At 40.1% G+C, this 19,465-nt stretch overlaps 2 protein-coding genes across 2 annotated transcripts; one reads left to right on the top strand and one right to left on the bottom strand.

Moving 5' to 3' along the window:
* Window positions 1-1,098: 1,098 nt before the first annotated feature.
* Window positions 1,099-10,552, top strand: LOC133442392 (extracellular calcium-sensing receptor-like). The gene is made up of 8 exons (XM_061720373.1): window positions 1,099-1,163; window positions 1,937-2,222; window positions 2,313-2,399; window positions 3,808-3,999; window positions 6,656-7,189; window positions 7,283-7,507; window positions 9,430-9,553; window positions 9,651-10,552. Exons 1-8 carry the CDS (start codon window positions 1,114-1,116, stop codon window positions 10,550-10,552), a joined length of 2,400 nt encoding a protein of 799 aa, XP_061576357.1. The 5' UTR covers window positions 1,099-1,113.
* A 4,176-nt stretch (window positions 10,553-14,728) lies between these two features.
* Window positions 14,729-18,807, bottom strand: LOC133442393 (extracellular calcium-sensing receptor-like). Its single transcript, XM_061720375.1, has 13 exons — window positions 18,704-18,807; window positions 18,279-18,501; window positions 17,991-18,092; window positions 17,716-17,868; window positions 17,427-17,627; window positions 17,064-17,228; window positions 16,716-16,925; window positions 16,485-16,615; window positions 16,222-16,318; window positions 16,001-16,124; window positions 15,398-15,870; window positions 15,219-15,299; window positions 14,729-15,085 (listed from the first exon to the last, which is right to left on the bottom strand). Exons 2-13 carry the CDS (start codon window positions 18,474-18,476, stop codon window positions 14,729-14,731), a joined length of 2,292 nt encoding a protein of 763 aa, XP_061576359.1. The 5' UTR covers window positions 18,477-18,501; window positions 18,704-18,807.
* Between the last annotated feature and the right edge of the window lie 658 nt (window positions 18,808-19,465).

The following is a 19,465-nucleotide window of genomic DNA, read 5'->3' on the forward strand; positions in this document are numbered from 1 at the left end:
GACTGAAATGCTTGTGGTCAATGCTTAATATAATATTCAAATAAGGAAATCTTGGTGGAAAGTGGTGCTTTGTCATTATGGCGTGTTTTATTAAAAGTAGTAGTCAATATCAACTTCATTAAGTTTGGACAATGCATGGTTTCAAAATGAACTTGCATTCAAAATAATATTTCTTTATCTGAATATTATATTTAACATTCACAATGACTAAATCTGGAGACAATTAATACATAATTCATATGTAAACTAGATATATTCAAATGTATAATACAAATGTATTATATATACATAAGTCTTCGTCTTTGAGTGCAAAATACATTTTGAAAACCCCCACATTTTCAAATTGTGCGGCCCTCTCCATACAGTCCTTTTGCAGATGTGGCCCCCGGCCGAATCTATTTGAATAGTCCTGCTGTAGGCCTTATTGTATAAATAAACTTTTTCTTCCCCTATGACCGACATTCACTGTAATTAGAAACAAATTTAAACTGTTACATTCAGAATATATGTATAACATTTTTAAAAAAAAACATTGAAAACAACAATAATGATGGAAAAATAAATAGCGAAAAAAAATAAATAAAGTGACATTCTTCAGTGAGTGGTGAAGATGTAAGGAAAGACCCCTCAATGCATTTTCCAGGACGGATGTGGAATGGATGCACTTTTTACTGTAGACTACATGTACAACATGCAGCTATAGCAGACAGAGCCGAGTGATTGTGCATTACTCAAATAAAAGAGGTTACACTATAATTATAAAGTAATGGACATGTGGAATCACCAACTTGAGTAAATTAGGTGGGGCTTCTGGTGTCCAATCAAGATAGATTTGATCATTAAAAATAGGTTCATGTTGAGTATGTTACTTGCCCTGTTCTTTGCCTGTCCTCTCTTGAGGAGACGCTTAACAAAATGACTCGACGTCCTGTATTTCAGTTGGCTTACTATATTACTGTTCTTGCCTCAGCTTATTCTTCAGTTTTCTGCCTCAGCTCTCCAGCTACATCTGCAATCAAAGGGTGCACACTTCAAAACAACTTTCAGCCAAGTTTTGTAGCCAAGGGTGACTTTATTATTGGAGGGATCTTTCCCCTTCATTATGACCCAGAAATGCCTGACCTTGACTTCAACTACAGGCCGCCGCCAATGAACTGCAGTGGGTGAGCTTGATGGAATATGAATATGTTATTTAAAGTTTAACAATCTGTGATTTGGTTGCAGATATGTTACACTTCAGACCTGCTATTCAGTAAAGTCAATTTATTTTACAGTGTTTTGAATCAGTTTAGTGATAAATATAGTAGTCAACATTTGAAGTGGATCAAAAACACACTTCTTGTTCTGCAATAATTTTAAACAATATCCTGTTTGATTAAATGTTTTGATCCACTTTAAATATTTACTACTGTAACTTTAGTGATTTGGAAATGTATAATTCTGGAATTAATCTGCACTTAATCTGCACTATTTCAGTATCAGATTAAGGTAAATAAGAGGCACATTACCTTAACGATACAAAAGTTTCTGAATCAAAAAGCAATCGTTGAAAAAGTGACTATTTATCTTGACCTTTTTAGTGTTATTATTTTGGGGCTTTTTAAAATAACTTTGTTCATTAATACACACTCAAATGGAGTTTAAAAAACCTTTGATAACAGCAGAAGAACAAATAAATGAATTTCTTAGAACATTCATGAAAGTTTTGTTGAACACTTGTAAAAAAAGAACGTCAATACTTTAAAGGTGCTAACAAGTTAAAAATGAGAAAAAATACGGACAAATAGAATTTCAATTCTATTTTTTTTTATGTATTTAACATTCAAGACCAAGTAGAAAATAACATTTCAATTAATCAAGTATTTATAGATTAGGCAACATTTCTAATGACTGTGTTCAATGTATGTTTGGCATGTGAATCAATGCTGAGCTACAGATTCGATCCCAGAGCATTTCGCTGGGCTCAGACCATGAAGCTGGCAGTGGAGGAGATCAACCAGAGCCCAGAACTATTGCCCAATTACACCCTGGGTTACAAAATCTTTGATTCATGTGCACATTCACTGACTAGCCAGAGGGCTGCTCTGGCTGTGTTAAACAGCCTGAGTGAGGATGACTCTCCCATGTGCAGCGGTGCTTCACTCCTCGCTGTGATTGGGGAATCGAGCTCGACTCAGTCCATTGTGGTGTCAAGAATCTTGCAGCCCTTCAGAATCCCAATGGTACTGTAATGGAGGCTCATTGTAATTCCTGCATACATTGATTTTATTATATTGCCTTCTTTACTGTGCTTTCTTTTTTTCTTCATGCAGATCAGTTATTTTTCTTCGTGTGCATGTTTAACTGACAGAAAAAAATATCCAACTTTTTTCAGAGTAATCCCCAATGATGATTACCAGGTAAGAGTACAAAAACAGATAGTAAAATAATATATGCTGTTTCAGTTTAAATATTTTCATCTTCTTATGCATTATATAGTCAAAACTGAATTGTCATAAGTAACTTAATCAAAGCGGTACTTATTTGGCTTGAGTCTGTACTGCACTGCAGTGTTTACTTTAATTTTATCCCTTACACACTGTTAGAATCTTGTACCTTCACATTATGGTTTGAGTCCATTTTAATCTGCACCAAAAATTCTCTTAAAGGGATAGTTAAACCAAAATTTTTAACTTAAGATATTTAGAATATCGAAGTAGCATATCTCACAATAATAAATATATGATGAATCCTAAATAAATGTTTTAGAAAGATAGAGTTATGTTGTTTTTTAGGTTTTACATCACTTGTTTTTTAAGAAAAATGTTTACTATCACACAGTATAATGTCCTTTTTTTGGAAAGACATACAGTAAGAGCCTTTATAATTTGATTACATTTGATTGCATTGGAAAATTGCATTTATGTTCTGAAAATGTTGGAAGTTAAAATATTGCTATGTTTATTAAGCATACAATCATTACAGCATTAAGCATTACAATCATTACAGCGTTACAATCATTGAACTCATGTCTTATTCATACAATCAATGAACTCTTATGTCCCATTCGTAGTATTAGCCCTATTTTTGCAGGGCAGAATTCAGATCTCCTCCTCTTTTCTCCCCTTGTATGGGCTTCTGGTGTGACTTTTTGATGAGAGCCAGGCTCACTGCCTCTACCAAGGCTTCTGAACCCGATGTGTGGGGAAGGTCCTGACGCTTTTGCATGCAAGGTGTCAAAGTGCACCCTCTGACATCTGGATGACTTCTGTTCCTTTTGGACAATCATATATGATGACTCTTATGTTGTTTTACTATTTCACTGTTTCAAGACAAAGTAAAAAATATTAACAATCATGGTTTTTATAGTTTCACAGGTTCAAGGTTCCTTTAAAAACAACAATTTCCTTTGATCTGACCAACATTGATGGATCTGAAATCCGTCTAAAAAGACACTGGTCATGTTCGACCCGAAACAGTCTCAGTGTGAAAAAAATTTGCAACACCTCAATGAAAGTGTAAAACTTAAAAATATTTTCATTGTTGAGTATGTAAGATTATTATTGGGAAAGTCATAAAATGTCAGGCTAAAAGAATATTGTTAAGTGTAGTATTTACTGCTGATAAAAGTCAAAAAGGGTCAAACCTGACCCTAATAGTATCTGACGGTTAAAACAAACTCAAGAAGCTGATTTCTTTTCTTTTTTTAAGTTTTGAGCAATATCTTTAAATGAACCAAAACAGGTTAATTAACTCATAATATTCAAATATCAATGATGTTTCTATTGTATGTCTGTGTTTTGCAATCAAACTTATTGGGGAGAAAAGGTGAAGGCCATCGCCCAGCTGCTGTTGCACTTCAACTGGACTTGGGTCGGGATTATCCGAGGAGATCATGAGTACGGCCGTTTTGCTGTGCAAGGTCTACTGAGGGAATTACAGGGTACTGGCGTGTGTGTGGCTTACCAGGAAATGATCCCTCTACTTTATAATCAGAAAAAGGCTCTGAAGACAATACAGGTAGATTGAGAGGAGTGCTGATATATGTTTCAGGGGAGAATAGTTGCACTTAGGAATAATTTTGCTTTTACTGACCATGAGTATTAGGCCTTGACACACCAACACCCCGACTTCCCCCGCTCTCTGCTGACTGCTGTGTCGGCTCGCGTCGGCTGTGTCGGGCTGTGTCGGGCTCTGTCGGGCTCACTAGACCCTGCAAATACGACACCCGACGGCGAACTAGCACGTACGTTCTGCGCATGCGTGAGAGGTAATTCCCCTCCATACCAGCAGGCAGCGGTAGTCTGTATTCAGGGACTCAAGGAGGGGGACAGCGCTTTTTTTTTCAAAGCTTTATTGATAAAACACAAGTGCAGACAAACAAAACTCTGACCAGAACAGATCTGATCAAAACAGACAAACAAAACTCTGTGTAGAATTACTGCTGGCTGAAATAAATCATTTAGGAAGATAAATGTTGGTTTAATAGATGAAATCTAACAGTTGTAGCTACGCCTGTTAAGTAATTTGCTCCGAAAATTTCTGGATTTTCTGCCTGCCGGCTCCGGAGCTGATTTATGGTTCCACGTTAAATCGACGCAGAGCCTACGGCGTAGGGTACGGCGTCGCCGCGTAACCTACGCCGTAGGTTCTGCGTTGGTGTAACGCATAACCATAAATCAGCCTTTATTCTGGCGCGGTTTGAAAAAGACAAGCGAGTGATTATGTACATTCACTGAGTGAATATTATGAAAGTAAAATATTTATTTCTTGCTAGAAATGTTTTTTTTTTTATTCAGTCCGCAAATGTCGACGAAAAGCATTCTGGGAAATTCTGGGAACAGCCAATCACAGAGTGAGTTGTTTGACCGACGGCCGACGTCGATTCAACATGTCGAATCGGCTGAAAAGCTCCCGACGGGCGCCCGACCTGTGGCGACGTGCGGGACACACCGGGGAAACTATGCCGAGCACCGATGCTCACCGACGGCCCGACGGCCGATTTTCGGCTTGGTGTGTCAGCCCCTTTAAGGCACTGACACACCAAGCCGAAAATCGGCCGTCGGGCCGTCGGGCCGTCGGGCCGTCGGTGAGCGTCGGGCCGCGTCGGTCGGGCTAGTTTCCCCGGTGTGTCAAACAGTTGTAGCTGCCACATTAGTTTTTCTGAATATAAAGTGAAGCTTCATGTTTTTACTAGATAGATAGAACTGTATTCATCTATCTAGTAAAAAAAGAAAACATGAAGATTCACTTTATATTCAGACAAAACTACAAACTACAGACAAAACAAAGCTACAACTGTTAGATAATTTAGATAATATCTCCAGTACTCGAGTTGTAAAAAAAGTCAGGGGGGATGGTGGATTCTATCATATGAGGACAGATAATTTGTGCTGATTAAAAAATAATATAATATACTACAAATAATAGCACTGACCAAAGCACCTGCAGAAATACTGCAGAAATGACATAGCAGCAGTTAAATGCATCAGCAAATAACAATTTTCACATGTTTCAAGTACATTTTCACTTAAAATAAGTAGAAAAATCTGCATGTGGAACAAGATTTTATTGCTTGTAATGAGAAGATAAATCTTGTCCCATTGGCAGATTTTTCTACTTATTTCAAGTGAAAATTTACTTGAAACAGGTGAAAATTGTCAAATAAGTTATTTTTCTGGTGTTATTTTTCTCGTGATGACTAAATGTTGAAATAGCAATAAAACTACATTCATTGATGAAATGACATAAGACCGTTTTTAATTCAGTTTTATTTCATTTATACAGTATATATATATATATATATATATATATATATATATTATAGATTATTGCGCTGCTGCACTGTCGGTACATCAAAGCTGTCACAATTTTAATAAATGTATTAAAATGAACATATCAGTCTATTGAATTTCATTTTATTAACAAAGTTCTTCTCCTGGCGTCCGTATTAATGGTGCCATCGGTGTAAACCGGAGTCAAGTTCTCTCGTCTGATTTATGTCTGACCTGGCAATAAAGCTTTTCTGATTCTGATTCTGATTCTGATCCTCTCTGGCGAAAAAAGCGCTTCCCAGAGCTTCCGGTTTTCCCTTGTTTTTGAGTGAATACAGACTACCGCTGCCTGCTGGTATGGAGGGGAATTACCTCTCACGCATGCCCAGAACGTACGTGCTAGTTAGGCCGTCGGGTGTCGTCTTTGCAGTGTGTTCAAAGAGCCCGACACAGCCCGACGCGAGCCGACTCGCAGTCGGCAGAGAGCGGGGGAAGTCGGCTTGGTGTGTCAGCCCCTCAGTCATGATTTATTTTTGTATTTTGAAAAAATTGTTATTAATTGCTATTACTTAGAAACTATTATTTAGTGCAATTTTTGTTTACACTAAGATTATAACTATATTTACATGAAATCAGTTTATTCTACACATTTAGCATTGTCACCAAAGAAATACTAAGGAATGCATAAAGGAATGTAATGCTTCATTCATAAACATAAATAATTAAACATACAGGGGTTAATGTACTATTATGTTATTCATACATTATATCTTTATTAAATGTAAATTGATGTATTATCATACTCTGTGAGTTATTGCCCTGATCAATATACTTGACGGAATTAAGTGTGCGAAACTAGGTATGCATTACCCTAAACATTTTCTTTATGTGTCTCTGTAAAGGTGATGAAAAGCTCTTCAGCAAAAGTGGTAGTTGTATTTTCAGCTGAAGGAGAAATGACACCTTTCTTGAGAGACTACATGATGCAGAATATCACTGGAATCCAGTGGGTGGCAGGTGAGGCCTGGGTCACAGCATCTGTCTTCACAGGAAGCGAGTATTATCCCTACCTGGGAGGCACCATTGGGTTTGGCATCAAGAAAGGTCACATATCTCGACTCCCTGACTTCCTGTCAACAGTCAACCCTCAGAGGTATCCCAATAACCTTCTTGTGCAGGAGCTGTGGGAGGCTCTGTATGGTTGCAATCCCTCTACATCTCCTTCCTCCCAGTTGCCGCCCTGCACCGGTCAAGAGACACTATTGAAGCAGCACTCAGCTTACATGAATACATCAAGCCCAAGAGTTACGTATAATGTCTACAAGGCTGTATATGCAGTTGCTCATTCACTGCACAACCTTCTTCTGTGTCAGCCGGGCAGTGGACCCTTTCAAAACAGCTCATGTGCTCAAAGTAACAATGTATTCCCCTGGCAGGTATGAGCCAGTACTCTTACCATTTCATTGCACTATTACATTTCAATTATTCTTAAAGATGAGTGTATTTAGTACTTTTCATTTGTTTTTAAGCTCCAACATTACATTCAGGAGGTTGAATTTGACCTTGATGGAGAGGAGGTAAACTTTGACCTGAAGGGAGACTCTGTACCCTACTATGACATTATTAACTGGCAGAGAGGCACGAGTGGGAACATTGAATTTGTCAACGTGGGGTTGTTTGACGGGACCAAACCTGCTGGAGAAGAGCTGGTGATCCAGGAGGACAGGATAATGTGGGCAGGGCATCGGAGTGAGGCAAGCTGCTCACACTGTGTTTTTACCTTCATCAGATGCCAACTGTTGAAGTTCTGTAGGTTGAAGTGGAGGTAAGTCCGGTGGGCAGGAAAGATTGGATCTCATTTGAATCCTTTTGCTTTAGATGCAACAAAGAAGACTTATTCAACGTTGGTATTGCATTATGCCACATTTTATTACTCAGTAATTCTCAGTGTATTCCTTGTGGTAGACATCTTCAGTAAAACATTAGTAAAGCAGGACAGACTAAATTATTACTTACAATGGAAGTCAAGATATGTATTGATAGGAGTGAAGTTACATTTTAGTTTAATTTCCTGAAAATATATGTATTTTACATAGATATTGCAAAGTAGTCATTCTCTGCTATGGTAAACCACTGATCCTGAACTGACTCCTGTGTCTTCCAGGTGTTTCTTCCATCATACGTCTATTTCATGTCACAGGCCCTTAATAAGATTGAAAATACATAATTTAGAGAGTTGTTATTTGAATAATATTACAACCTCAGAGACCCATGTTATTGTAGAATTATCCTGCTTCCCCATCTTTAACCCCACCAAATTTCACACATGGCGCTTTTTTACTAGTACCTACTCAGCACGCCTCGTTTCGCCTCCACTCGCCTTGCCCTAGTTTCTTTTTAGACACCCTAGATGAGAAGTGGGCGGGTTGGAGCGAAGCTGCTGTGACGTATTTGTTTGTGTGATCTAAATGAAGAAGACAACAACACTAACGATATACAGTAGAACCTGGAGGAGATAATATATATGTGCTGCTGGGTCTGTGACTTGTGTTCAATATCAAGTTAAAAAATGAGAGTGAAAGAAGCTTCAAGCGGGAACGCTTTTTTTTTTGTTTGTTTGTTTGTCTTGGCGCTGCTGAACAGTCAACTGGGAGCCGCGAGCAACTATGAAGTGACAGAGCGCATGGTGGATCTGGTCGTTCCTTATTGCCCGTCTAGATCCCTTTTTAATTCTCTCCTCAGCCACCAGGTTTATGAACATCTGCACCTCAGAGTTGGATCACCAAACAGACTTTAGCGCTGCCATTGCTGGTCGAATAAAATGAAGAAGCCACGAGTCGCTCTTTCACGGATTTTCGCCTCCAGACTCAAACGTCTGACGGCCCCGCCCCCCGACCAATCGGTGGTGTTTAGTGTGATGACATCAGATGCAGGCCGACTCAGCACGCTTAGAACTTCGGCAGAATAGATACAGAAAAAGTTTCTACTCGGCACGCCTCCACCCGCCTCCACCCCTAGTGGAGAAGCACAAAACCGGGGCGAGGCGAGTCGAGTCGGGCTGGGTAGGTACTAGTATAAAAGCGCCAATAGTGATGTCAAATAGTGAAGTCAGGTCCAAGCGATTAAAGTCTTTGCACATTAGTTTATTACTCAGACTTGGATCTGATGCTCCTACAAATACATATTTCTCACTCATGATATCAAAGAATGGAAAATTATTGTTTTAAGATACAAATTTAAAGGAAGGAGTTCATGTGGTTTCACTTTATTTTCAAACATAGGCATAAAGACAGGAGCATCCTGCAGAAAAGATTTAGGTTGCATTTACCCACAATGCCATGCATTGTAGTTTGCTTCCTACATTTGGTCCACTAGAAGCAGGGAGACCAACATTTAAATGCGTACCCAAGTCTACTTTTTTGATCGACATCAGAGATTGATTGCACATTCAAACCTTCTCAAATGAACGAGACTTTCCAAGCAAAAAATACAGGGCTGGTTTGAATGCACCCTGTCTCTCGGCTGGCCTGGAAATGCCTTGATAGAAATGGATTGAATACTTGAACTAAAATAGTTGCTTTTGTGTCAAGACTAATTCATTTATTGAAAAAGCCTTGTCACACACTCTCTTGACACACCACAGCAGGATTTCATTGTGTTCTCTGTGGTCTTGCAGGTGCCAGTGTCTATATGCAATCCCAGATGTCCTTCAGGGTCCAGGAAAGCTGTCCGTCGTGGGGAGCCTGTCTGCTGCTTTGACTGTGTACCATGTGACAGTGGCAAAATTAGTAATCAGACAAGTGAGATTAAAAATCACAGTAATTTCTACATCTGTTGCCATCAGGTTCTATTTTCATTCTGAAATTGGCTACTTTTTCTTCACCATCTTTCCCATAGATTCAATAGAATGTACATTTTGTCCTGAAGACTTCTGGTCAAACAAAGACAGAACAGCCTGCATCCCAAAGAAGGTGGAGTTCTTGGCCTATGATTCTTTGGGTATAGCCCTGACAGTGATCTCAGTCGTGGGTGCCTGTCTCACCATCAGTGTTTTTGCAGTCTTTTTCCACCACAGAAACACAGCCATTGTCCGGGTGAATAACTCAGAACTGAGTTTTTTCCTTCTGTTTGCATTGACGCTATGTTTCCTTTGTTCTCTTGTGTTCATTGGAGAACCGACCCTTTGGTCCTGCATGCTCCGCCACACTGCTTTTAGCATTACATTTTCACTTTGCATCTCCTGCATCCTGGGAAAGACTCTGGTGGTGTTGGCTGCTTTCACTGCAACCAGACCAGGGCACAACATCATGAAGTGGCTTGGGCCCAAGCAGCAAAGAGGCATTATCTTCAGCTGTACCCTGGTTCAAGTAGTCATCTGTGCTGCCTGGCTGATTGATGCTTCCCCTTATCCATCTCGTAACATCGAATATGAACGCTCAAAGATTATTCTGGAGTGTAGTGTTGGATCTAGCCTTGCATTCTGGTGTGTTTTAGGATACATTGGGCTGCAAGCTTGCCTTTGTTTTATACTAGCATTTTTGGCCCGTAAGTTACCTGGCAACTTCAACGAGGCCAAATTCATCACTTTTAGCATGTTAATCTTTAGTGCTGTGTGGCTGTCATTCATTCCTGCGTATATAAGCTCCCCTGGAAACTATGCAGATGCAGTGGAGTCATTTGCTATTCTGGCTTCCAGCTTTGGCCTGTTGTTCTGCCTGTTTGCGCCAAAGTGTTACATTATTCTATTGAAGCCAGAAAAAAATACGAAACAGCACCTAATGGGAAAAGACAATAAGTAATACAGTATGTCAAAGGTACATATTTAGAAATAAATATTACTTCTCCATAGATTCTAATTAAGTTTTTTGCATAGGCTAAAGAATGTTGGTTACACAGTTTGAAAATAAATATTTACTATATCAATCCAAGGGAAATTTGAATGAGGCCCAGTTTGATCTAAAAAACTTGATCCAAGATTAATAGTTTGTGGTAAAACTAAAACTTTATTGTCTAAATTTCAAGCATTGTATATAGAGGTGATTGTTTGTTGTTGTGCAAAGTGATGAATCTCAGTATGTAAAGTATGCAACATGCTGCAGCTACACAACCAACCAAGGCAAAGAGCAACGAAAGAGTTACTAGAAACATGTAACAGCATTAATAATAGTATGTGTATAATTGTGATAATATGATCATATGAATTAAAGAAATAATGATTAAAACAGTAGTATTCATATGAATTATGTCCTGTTATCGAATTCATTAACCTTAAAGACAATTCTTTGGTCATTTTGGACTGGTATTCCAATCTGTTTTCAAGATGAGTGAAATCATAATGTAGTAAATCAGTTTATGAATCATGTGACCAAAAATAATCACAAACTGTCAACCAACTCGCACAAAATCTCCATTTAACCCTATCCTCTACATCAGTGTTTCTCAACCCTGGTTCTCGGGGCCCACTGCCCTGCATGTTTTAGATGTTTTTTTGCTCAATCACACCCTGATACAAATGACAGACTTGTGCAGACTTTGATGAAAAGATAACATCCATTAATTTAAATCAGGGGTGTTGGCGCAGTGAAACATCTAAAACATGCAAGACAGTGGGCCCTGAGGACCAGGGTTGAAAAACACTGCTCTACATCAGTTTTCTCTCACGCCAACTAACTTAATGTCCTCTTTAACTACATCCATAAATCTCCCCCTTGGTTTTCTTCTATGCCTCCCTCCTGGCATTTTATCCATATCAGCCTTGCACCAATATATTCACGATCCCTCCCATGTACATGTCCAAACCATTTCAGTCTGACCTCTCTGATTTTCTCTCCAAAATATCTAATATGCGCTGTCCCTCTGACGTACTCAGCCCATTTCATAATCATCCTCAACACTCCCAAAGAGAAATCTCAACATCTTAACCCAGGGGTGTCGGACTCCAGTCCTCGAGGGCCGCATTCCTGCATGTTTCAGATGTTTCCCTGCTTCAGCACACCGTGATAAAAGTAGCTGTACCAACAGAGCATTCCAGACCTTGATGACAAGCTGGTGACGAACATTAATTTGAATCAGGTGTGTTGATGCAAGGAGACATCTAAAACATGCAGGGTTGCGGCCCTCGAGGACTGGAGTCCGACACCCCTGTACCTCTGCTTCTTCCAACTCTGTCACCTTTTTTTTCCTCAGTGCCACAGTCTCTGAGACATACCGTATTTTCGCGACCATTAGGCGCACATAAAATTATTTATTTTTTTTAAAGAATGTGCCGCGCGCCCAATGAAACAGTGCGCCGTATCTATTACCTGTATTACGGTAATGTAAGGCGGACGGCCACCATGAGAACGGTAAAGGGAGAAGGTGTGAAGCACCCGTGAGTTGCGGACGTGATAGAGACCATCCACAGACGTTAAAGGGGGAAGGGGGGGGGTGTGTGAAGCACAGAGCGGGTGGAAGGAGCGTTTCAACGGCCACCAATCGACTGAAAGCAGTAGCGCTGGCGAAAAAAATGAAAATTGAACATTTTCATGGAGGTCAGTCTTGGTGCTTTCGCTTCATGAAACGGTGCCAGCGCAGCGGCAGCGCAGCGGCAGCGCCCGGCGGATTATATGGAAAAGATGGAGAGCTTCCGCTCATTTTGCAGCCGACACATCACCGACAAACGCATCCAGCCCAGCCATATCACGAACATGGACGAGGTGCCGCTCACGTTCGACATCCCAGTGAATCACACGGTGGAGAGGACAGGGGTGCGTGGGCTAACGTGTCTGCTGGGACTGTTGTTCGGGCTTTTGCAAAAGCCAGCATTTCCGAGGGGCCGCACGGCACAGAAGGTGACTCTGACAGCGAGGAAATTGGGACTGGCACAGCTGAATTAGCGGAGCTCTTTAATGCTGAAACGGAGGATGAGGACTTTGAAGGGTTTGATTAATGTAAAAACTGAAATAAAATACAATCAAACTAAGTTTTGCTCGTTGTTAAAGTCGTTGTTAAACCAGGTCTTGACTGATTCACAACCGGGTACATGGGTCTTGATATTTGATTGTTTTCTGACACAACCCTCTGCATCTGTCCAGGTCTGGGACCAGCTCAGAATGACACTAGCTGTTGACCCCTAAAGGCTGATTAGTTAATGTTACAGGCCTGACTGCAAGTTAATTATGCTTGTCTTAAGCAACAACTCCAGCTTTAAACACTCAAACACAAATAACTGCAGTAATCTGTAACATAAATGAAAACTCAATCAATTATTATATTGATTATAAAAAACCTGTAGCTTTAACCTCCATTTACAAATTACACAGAATTTAAGATGCTACATGGTTAACAAAATGTTAATTTCTTTCTTCAATTCTATTCCAGGCCGGTATGTACAAACAAGTTGAGGGTGTATTCAATGTTCATGGAGACACTCAAAAGTTTTCTGTTTTTTTACTGTAGCCGTTCTTACATGTGAAAACGTTTAAAACTATGGTCAGAGATATTCACTTGCTCAACATGTCTGCAATGTTAGTTCCTGTGCTCCATGAACTCTGACCTCTGCACCATTCTGTTCAGGGAAGAGCGGATGGCACCTAAACACAGGGCGCCCTCTGCTGACAATTTGCTGTATTTGCAAATACATTTTTTAAATAATCTGGTTTTGATGTTGGCAAAAATCACAGTAAACAGCATTTTATGTCAGAGAAGAGAAGATGAAATACTTCTATATTGAGAAGTATTTTCCGCTCATCTTTTCTCCACTTTCTGAAAACCGTACCTTAGGGCTTGGGTGGCCTTTTGATGATGACAATATGAATTTGACAAATATCATTTGTTGTTGATGTCTGTCAATAAGAACCTCTACATGAGATGTGCAGAGATGACTGGTCTGGCTGCAATTTCTTTATTTCAAGGGTTTGCAACAGTGCCACTTCCAGCAGGTGGTGCCATAAGCGACCACCAACATGGCCTATCACAAAAGCTGGCTTTGCAGTAAGGCACAGACTAAATATTTTATATCTCTATATCATTAGGACCCAGATATTTAAGGACTAAGAAGAGCCTTTCATTGAATTGATTTTTTTTAGTGTAAGGATCTACAGTAAGCAGTTGCTCATTCACTGCACAACCTTATTCTGTGTCAGCCGGGCATTGGACCTTTTCAAAATAACTTATGTGCTCAAAGTAACAATGTATTCCTCTGGCAGGTATGAGCCAGTAGACTTACCATCGCATTACACTATTACTTTTCAAACCATGTTAAAGATGTTCTAGCGTATTTAGTACAAGTGAATTTCGAACAGTTTGTCAGTTTGTCAGTTTGATCCAAGAACATCCTCCAGGGGACCTGCGACCCTGCTGCAAGTAGTGCTTTAATTTTATGTCATATAATCATTCAATAATTTGTTGTAATTTTGGATCACTTGATGTATTTTAATAAACGACCAGTGAAATATGATCATAGATCTTATTTATACAGAAATTATACAGAAATAACTTTTACAGGATTCACAAATTGTCAAGCACCAAAGTAGTTATTCTGTCAAAATTTGGGTAATGTATACGAACATCACATTCTCCTGTCAGTTGAAAGATTACAGCTAAATTTCTGAAATATGCACGAGAATTAAAACTCACTCTCCTCTTTTTTTTTCAGGCCGCAGGCCTCCTGCTTCCATGTAGAACTGCAGCTGTAGCCTGTAAATATTGAAATGGGGCTAGTTCTAATGATAGCAGATACAGTTTGTCAGTAGCCACTAACCCTGTCAAGTGGTACAGGTGAACTTTTAATCAAACTATTCATTTGGAGATTAATGTAAATTTGATTAATTTCATTGAGTCACTTCAAGCTAAAAACAAGCAACCCCCCCCCCCCCCCCCCCCAAAAAAAAAAAAAAACGAAACAAAAATAACAAAACAAGGAAGCATGTTTCATAAACCTTTTTATTTAGTTCATATTTAGATGTCTGTTTTTAAATTCAGCTTTGAAGCTAAAGTTATCTAGAATATTTTCCAGTCATGCCTTTTTTAATGTTCCTTTCGGGGTGCAGTAAAATTATGTAACATTTGGGTACAAAAATGCACAGTAATAGGCCAAAACTGGAAGCTAATATGGCAAATATCTCCACAGCCACAGAGAACTTCCCAGGAGAGCTTACATAAGCAGGTATGAAAGAGATCCAAACAGCCCAGAAAATCAGCATGCTGAAGGTGATGAGCTTTGCCTCATTGAAGGTATCTGGCAGCTTCCGTCCAAGAAACGCCAGGAGGAGACACACAAAGGCAAGTACACCGATATATCCAAGAACCAGGTAAAATCCAGGAGGCCATGGCTCCTTACACTCCACAACTATCTAATATATTGAAACAGGAAATTAAGGTTTGTATACATGTTCTCAATAATTAGCATTAAAAGTCCTACTTGTAAAATTGTAGTATCTCTAATTTTGGCCAATACACGAAGCCATAAAAATATGTTGGTCTTACTTTTCCAGTTGTGGCTTGGTAGGTTGGGTTCCTGAATGGGAAGGGAGGTGCACTAATTAACCAGCCAGCACAGAGACAGATCTGAGGGCAACACAGAAAGATGGAAAAAAGGGAAAAAAATTACTAACATTACAAACCGTGACAAATTAGTGACAATTGTATATTACGGCCTTTTGTACCTGCGGAGCTGTGGTACAAAAAATCATTGTCCTTTGCTGAGGTGGGCCAAACAGCTTCAGACCCCTGGATCCTGGTACGTTGGAGCGAAAAGCCAAGAGAACCACAACAGTCTTGACAAGGAGACATGACAGACAAATAACAAAGCTGATCCCAAACGCCGCTTGGCGGACCTTGCACGTCAACACTGATGGCTGGCCGATGAACACCAGAGAACATAGGAAACACATCTTGAGTGAAAGGAGAAGTAAGAAACTTATTTCTGAGTTGTTGGCCTTGACAATGGGAGTAGTGCGGAAACGGTGAAAGACAACGGTGATGATGGCTGTCAGGACGACACCCAGCAGGGTGAGCACTACGAGAATGATGCCCATTGTGTCATAAAAAGACAGGAATTCTTCTACCCCTGCCACACATTTCACCTTTTCTTTGTCTGACCAGTGGGACTCAGGGCACTTCATGCACTCAGTGGAACCTTGGGAAGACATAAAGTATAGAAGGTGAAAATGGGCTTATAAACTTTGCACTGCAAGCCTATGCAGAGACTTCCTTTTTATTCAAGATGGAAATAAATAATAATGAATAAACAAAACAGGCATAGCCACCTGTTTTGTTGCTGATCTCTCCGTCTGCACAAGGCAAACAATCAAAGCAGCAAGGGGGCTCTCCAGGACGTCTCGCTTTCCTATTTCCAGGGGGGCATGGAGCGCTACACAGAGACACAGGTACCTGAACAATGATCAGAGAAAGAGTGTACAACAAAGATTTTCCTCCTGCCTTCATGCATGTTAGCAAATTTTTGAATTTAATGAACAATTTTACCCACATGTGGCTGTCCTCCTGTCCATATGATGGAGCTCTGCTTTATCTGCAGCTGCTGTCCCAGTGGAACTGATCCATCATAACTTCCCACCTTGATAAATCTGGACACAAGACAGAAATTTTCAAGAGCGCTGCCACAGCAACATCTGAATGAGTCAGTTTTGTATCATAATTCAGGGAAGTGCTCAAACAGCTTTAAGAGTTACAAATAGAGCATCATGAATCAGTTAAATTGCTGTATAAACACATGAATAAATTATATTTGACCTGATTTTACCCGTGCTGTCCTTCTGCCAGTTAATTATGTCATACAAAGGGACTGGCTCTCCATTAGAGTCAAAATATATTTTCTCCTTAAACTTGTTGGTGAAGTTCACTGACTTCAGGTGATACAGCAACTGTATGAAAAGAGAAAAAAAAAAGTCCCACAACATTTGCTTGACATAACAAATTAACAGATTTTATAGGTTTTGCTTCTTTTTCTTTTTTTAAACCTACTTGACTAGAGGTGAAATTTTTATGATTCTCACATGCTCCGTCATTAGGTCGTGCAGAATCACAGTCAAGTAAAGAGTGCAGCGCATGAGCGATGGCGTATACAGCTTTATACACATTATAGGATATCCTGACCTGGGATACGTCAGTATAACTGCTGACAGTGAGACTCAGATCTTCTGAACCTGAACACACAGGCTTCTCATCAAAGCCCTCTTTTCCATCTGCTGACACTTTAAATGAGCTTTTCTCTCCTGCAATCGACAAGTTTTGGGAGTCTGTTTTGTAACCAAACGCGTCCAAGTCACTGGTGTTGTTTAGAGTTTTTTCTCCATTTTCTTTGGCTGTGACGCTTCCAAATTTGAGCTTACAACCAAACTGTTCTTCCCAGAACATGTTGATGAATTCCATCCCTGGTTGGGGCGAGGGGTGTACATTTAGAAGGAACTTTCCCAATCCAGGGATTTTTACACCAGGAAAAGAGAAGCCCAGTGTTCCCCCTAAAAGAGGGTGGAACTGAGGTAAGGTCAGGAGGCTGGCCGTCACCCAGGCTTCACTGGCCACCCACTGTAGTCCTGTTACATTTCTCCCAGTGAGCTTGAAAGTGATAGATAAAAAAAAGTGATGGATCTTTTTAAAAAAAAAACTTTTTTTTTACATGATCCCACATTATTAGCCTAAATGCTGCATGATATGTTCAGATATGACGTATACCTCTAAGAAAAGATCCAGGAGTTGTCCCTCTGTGGCAAAAACCACTATAACCTGGGCAGATGAACTCTGCAGCCTGTCTGCCATTTCCTGTGTCTCAGCCAGTGTGGGAGAGTTTGGAATAGTGAGATGAAATGCCACACATCCACCCTGCTCTTTAAACTGATTAGAGAAAGCCTGGATGCCATAGCGACTGTAATCATCCTAAAAATGCACAGCAAAGGTTTTTATAAATGATATTGGTGTGTCAAACCGATACGTTTCCAGATATTAAAAAAGAGCTTAAACTCACCGTGGACCCTATTGTGCCCACCCACAGCCAGCCCAAGAATGTCACCAGCTGTACAAGGCCTCTTACTTGAAAGAGATCGCTCGGCACGGTTCTCAAAAATGAAGGGTACAAATGCTTATCGGTTAGACAGGTACAAGTGGCAAAATAGCTCACCTAAAAGGAAGCACAGTTCAGTTTAGATGTAAAACGATATACTTTAGATCACCGGTTTAATCACTGTGGACAACTGCATGACTGCAATTGTGCATAACTCTTCCTCCTTCTGCCACTCTTACCAGAGGGATGTTGAAAGGGCCGAGAGCTTGAGCTACAGCTCTAGTCGGAGAAGATGATGCAAGACCAATCACAGCAGAAATGGGAGAATCAGACTGACATGTCTCAGAATGTGCCATTCTAAACAACTGTGTTTTGTCATATTTTGTGTAATTTCCTGTACGCTTGACATTGAGAGTCACTGAGACTTCATCAACCTCAGCACCTCGTAGTGTAGTTTGTATTCTTTGCTCTCCTCCTGCTTCGAAAGACTTTAATTCCTCTTTACCAAAATCCCTTTCATTCGTCACAACCACCCGGCTCTCGTTTTCTGCTGTTACTTTGACTTCATTTGTTACGGCTTTGGTTAGACTGATTAAGGATAAAAGAGCTTGAAGGCTGGTGTGAACGTTATCACAGCTGTCCATGATCCGGTAGCCTAGTTTAACACCCGGTAACAGGACTGAACTGTGGTTAATTTCCTCCACTGCAAACACCATAGTCATCATCCACCGGAAAGCTCTGTAATCAAACCTGAGGAAAATTAAAAAACAAATTGTTGTTAATGAAAAAGAAATCAGAGTAATATGATCATATCAATCAGATAATGTTAATGTGTGAACAACATCAATCAAAACAAGAACATGTTCTTTTTTGGTGAAAATGTAACATTTTTGGAAATGGGAAAGGAAAAAACACAGAGGACACAACAGATATTAATAATCTCACAACTCACTCGCTGCATGGTGAGATTGGCGGTGTGTTGTGGTAGCTGTGCTGTGGCTCAGAGGCCACAAAGTGCAGAGGGAAAAGCCCTCCAATGACAACGTCCCCGTCCGACTCCAAGGCCAACGGCTCATCGTCTCTCAGTTTCATGCACTGAGGCAAACCAGAATCAGCTCCAGTTACTCCCTCAATTCCCAAATCGTTCAGCTTTTGTCTAACTGACTCCTCTTTCCTCTCATTATCTCCCTCAACAGTCAGTACTTTTCTTTCTTTTGCAAAATGAGGAACACCAGAAACCACATTTAAAAGAAGACTAAAGACACAAACACGCAGCAACAGGCAAGTCCCAAGAAGGGCTGGATGCATTCTCCATACTGAACCCATGAGTAAGCGCTGGTCACAACGCTTCTCTTAATAAAAGTTTTGTCCAGCTTTAAAAACTGTGACACTTCTTTCATTTGATGGGTCATATGAGTCATCACAAAATCAACCAGTCACAGAAGAGGGCATGACACAACCCACCTGAACTCAGGCTATGCCACTGCTGACATTTATGGGTGGCAAAAACTAATTTGGCAACCCTCCTGAAATTCCCGGGAGACTCCCACATTTCACTGCCTTTCCTGGCATCCTCTCTGCTTCACATTTCTGACATAATTTCTTCCAGTTTTTAACTAAATTCGATTTAATTCAGTATTACTTTTTTAATCCCTAAAGGGAAATTCTATGTTGTAATAACTGTCACTATTTAGGTTTCTTCAATGAGTCATCA

The sequence above is a fragment of the Cololabis saira genome, chromosome 4 (assembly GCF_033807715.1).
Source record: "Cololabis saira isolate AMF1-May2022 chromosome 4, fColSai1.1, whole genome shotgun sequence".
Lineage (NCBI taxonomy): Eukaryota > Metazoa > Chordata > Actinopteri > Beloniformes > Belonidae > Cololabis > Cololabis saira.

Bases quoted from the DNA above. Each gene is read 5' to 3' on its own strand.
- LOC133442392 (XM_061720373.1), top strand. From the start codon at position 1,114: ATGCCTGACCTTGACTTCAACTACAGGCCGCCGCCAATGAACTGCAGT. The intron at 2,400-3,807 runs GTAAGAGTACAA...TGGGGAGAAAAG, and splicing joins TCCCCAATGATGATTACCAG to GTGAAGGCCATCGCCCAGCT. The intron at 7,190-7,282 runs GTATGAGCCAGT...TTTGTTTTTAAG, and splicing joins ACAATGTATTCCCCTGGCAG to CTCCAACATTACATTCAGGA.
- LOC133442393 (XM_061720375.1), bottom strand. From the start codon at position 18,476: ATGATGACTATGGTGTTTGCAGTGGAGGAAATTAACCACAGTTCAGTC. The intron at 17,229-17,426 runs GTATACGTCATA...ACCTTACCTCAG, and splicing joins TCCTGGATCTTTTCTTAGAG to TTCCACCCTCTTTTAGGGGG. The intron at 15,871-16,000 runs GTGGCTATGCCT...TGTCTTCCCAAG, and splicing joins AGAGATCAGCAACAAAACAG to GTTCCACTGAGTGCATGAAG.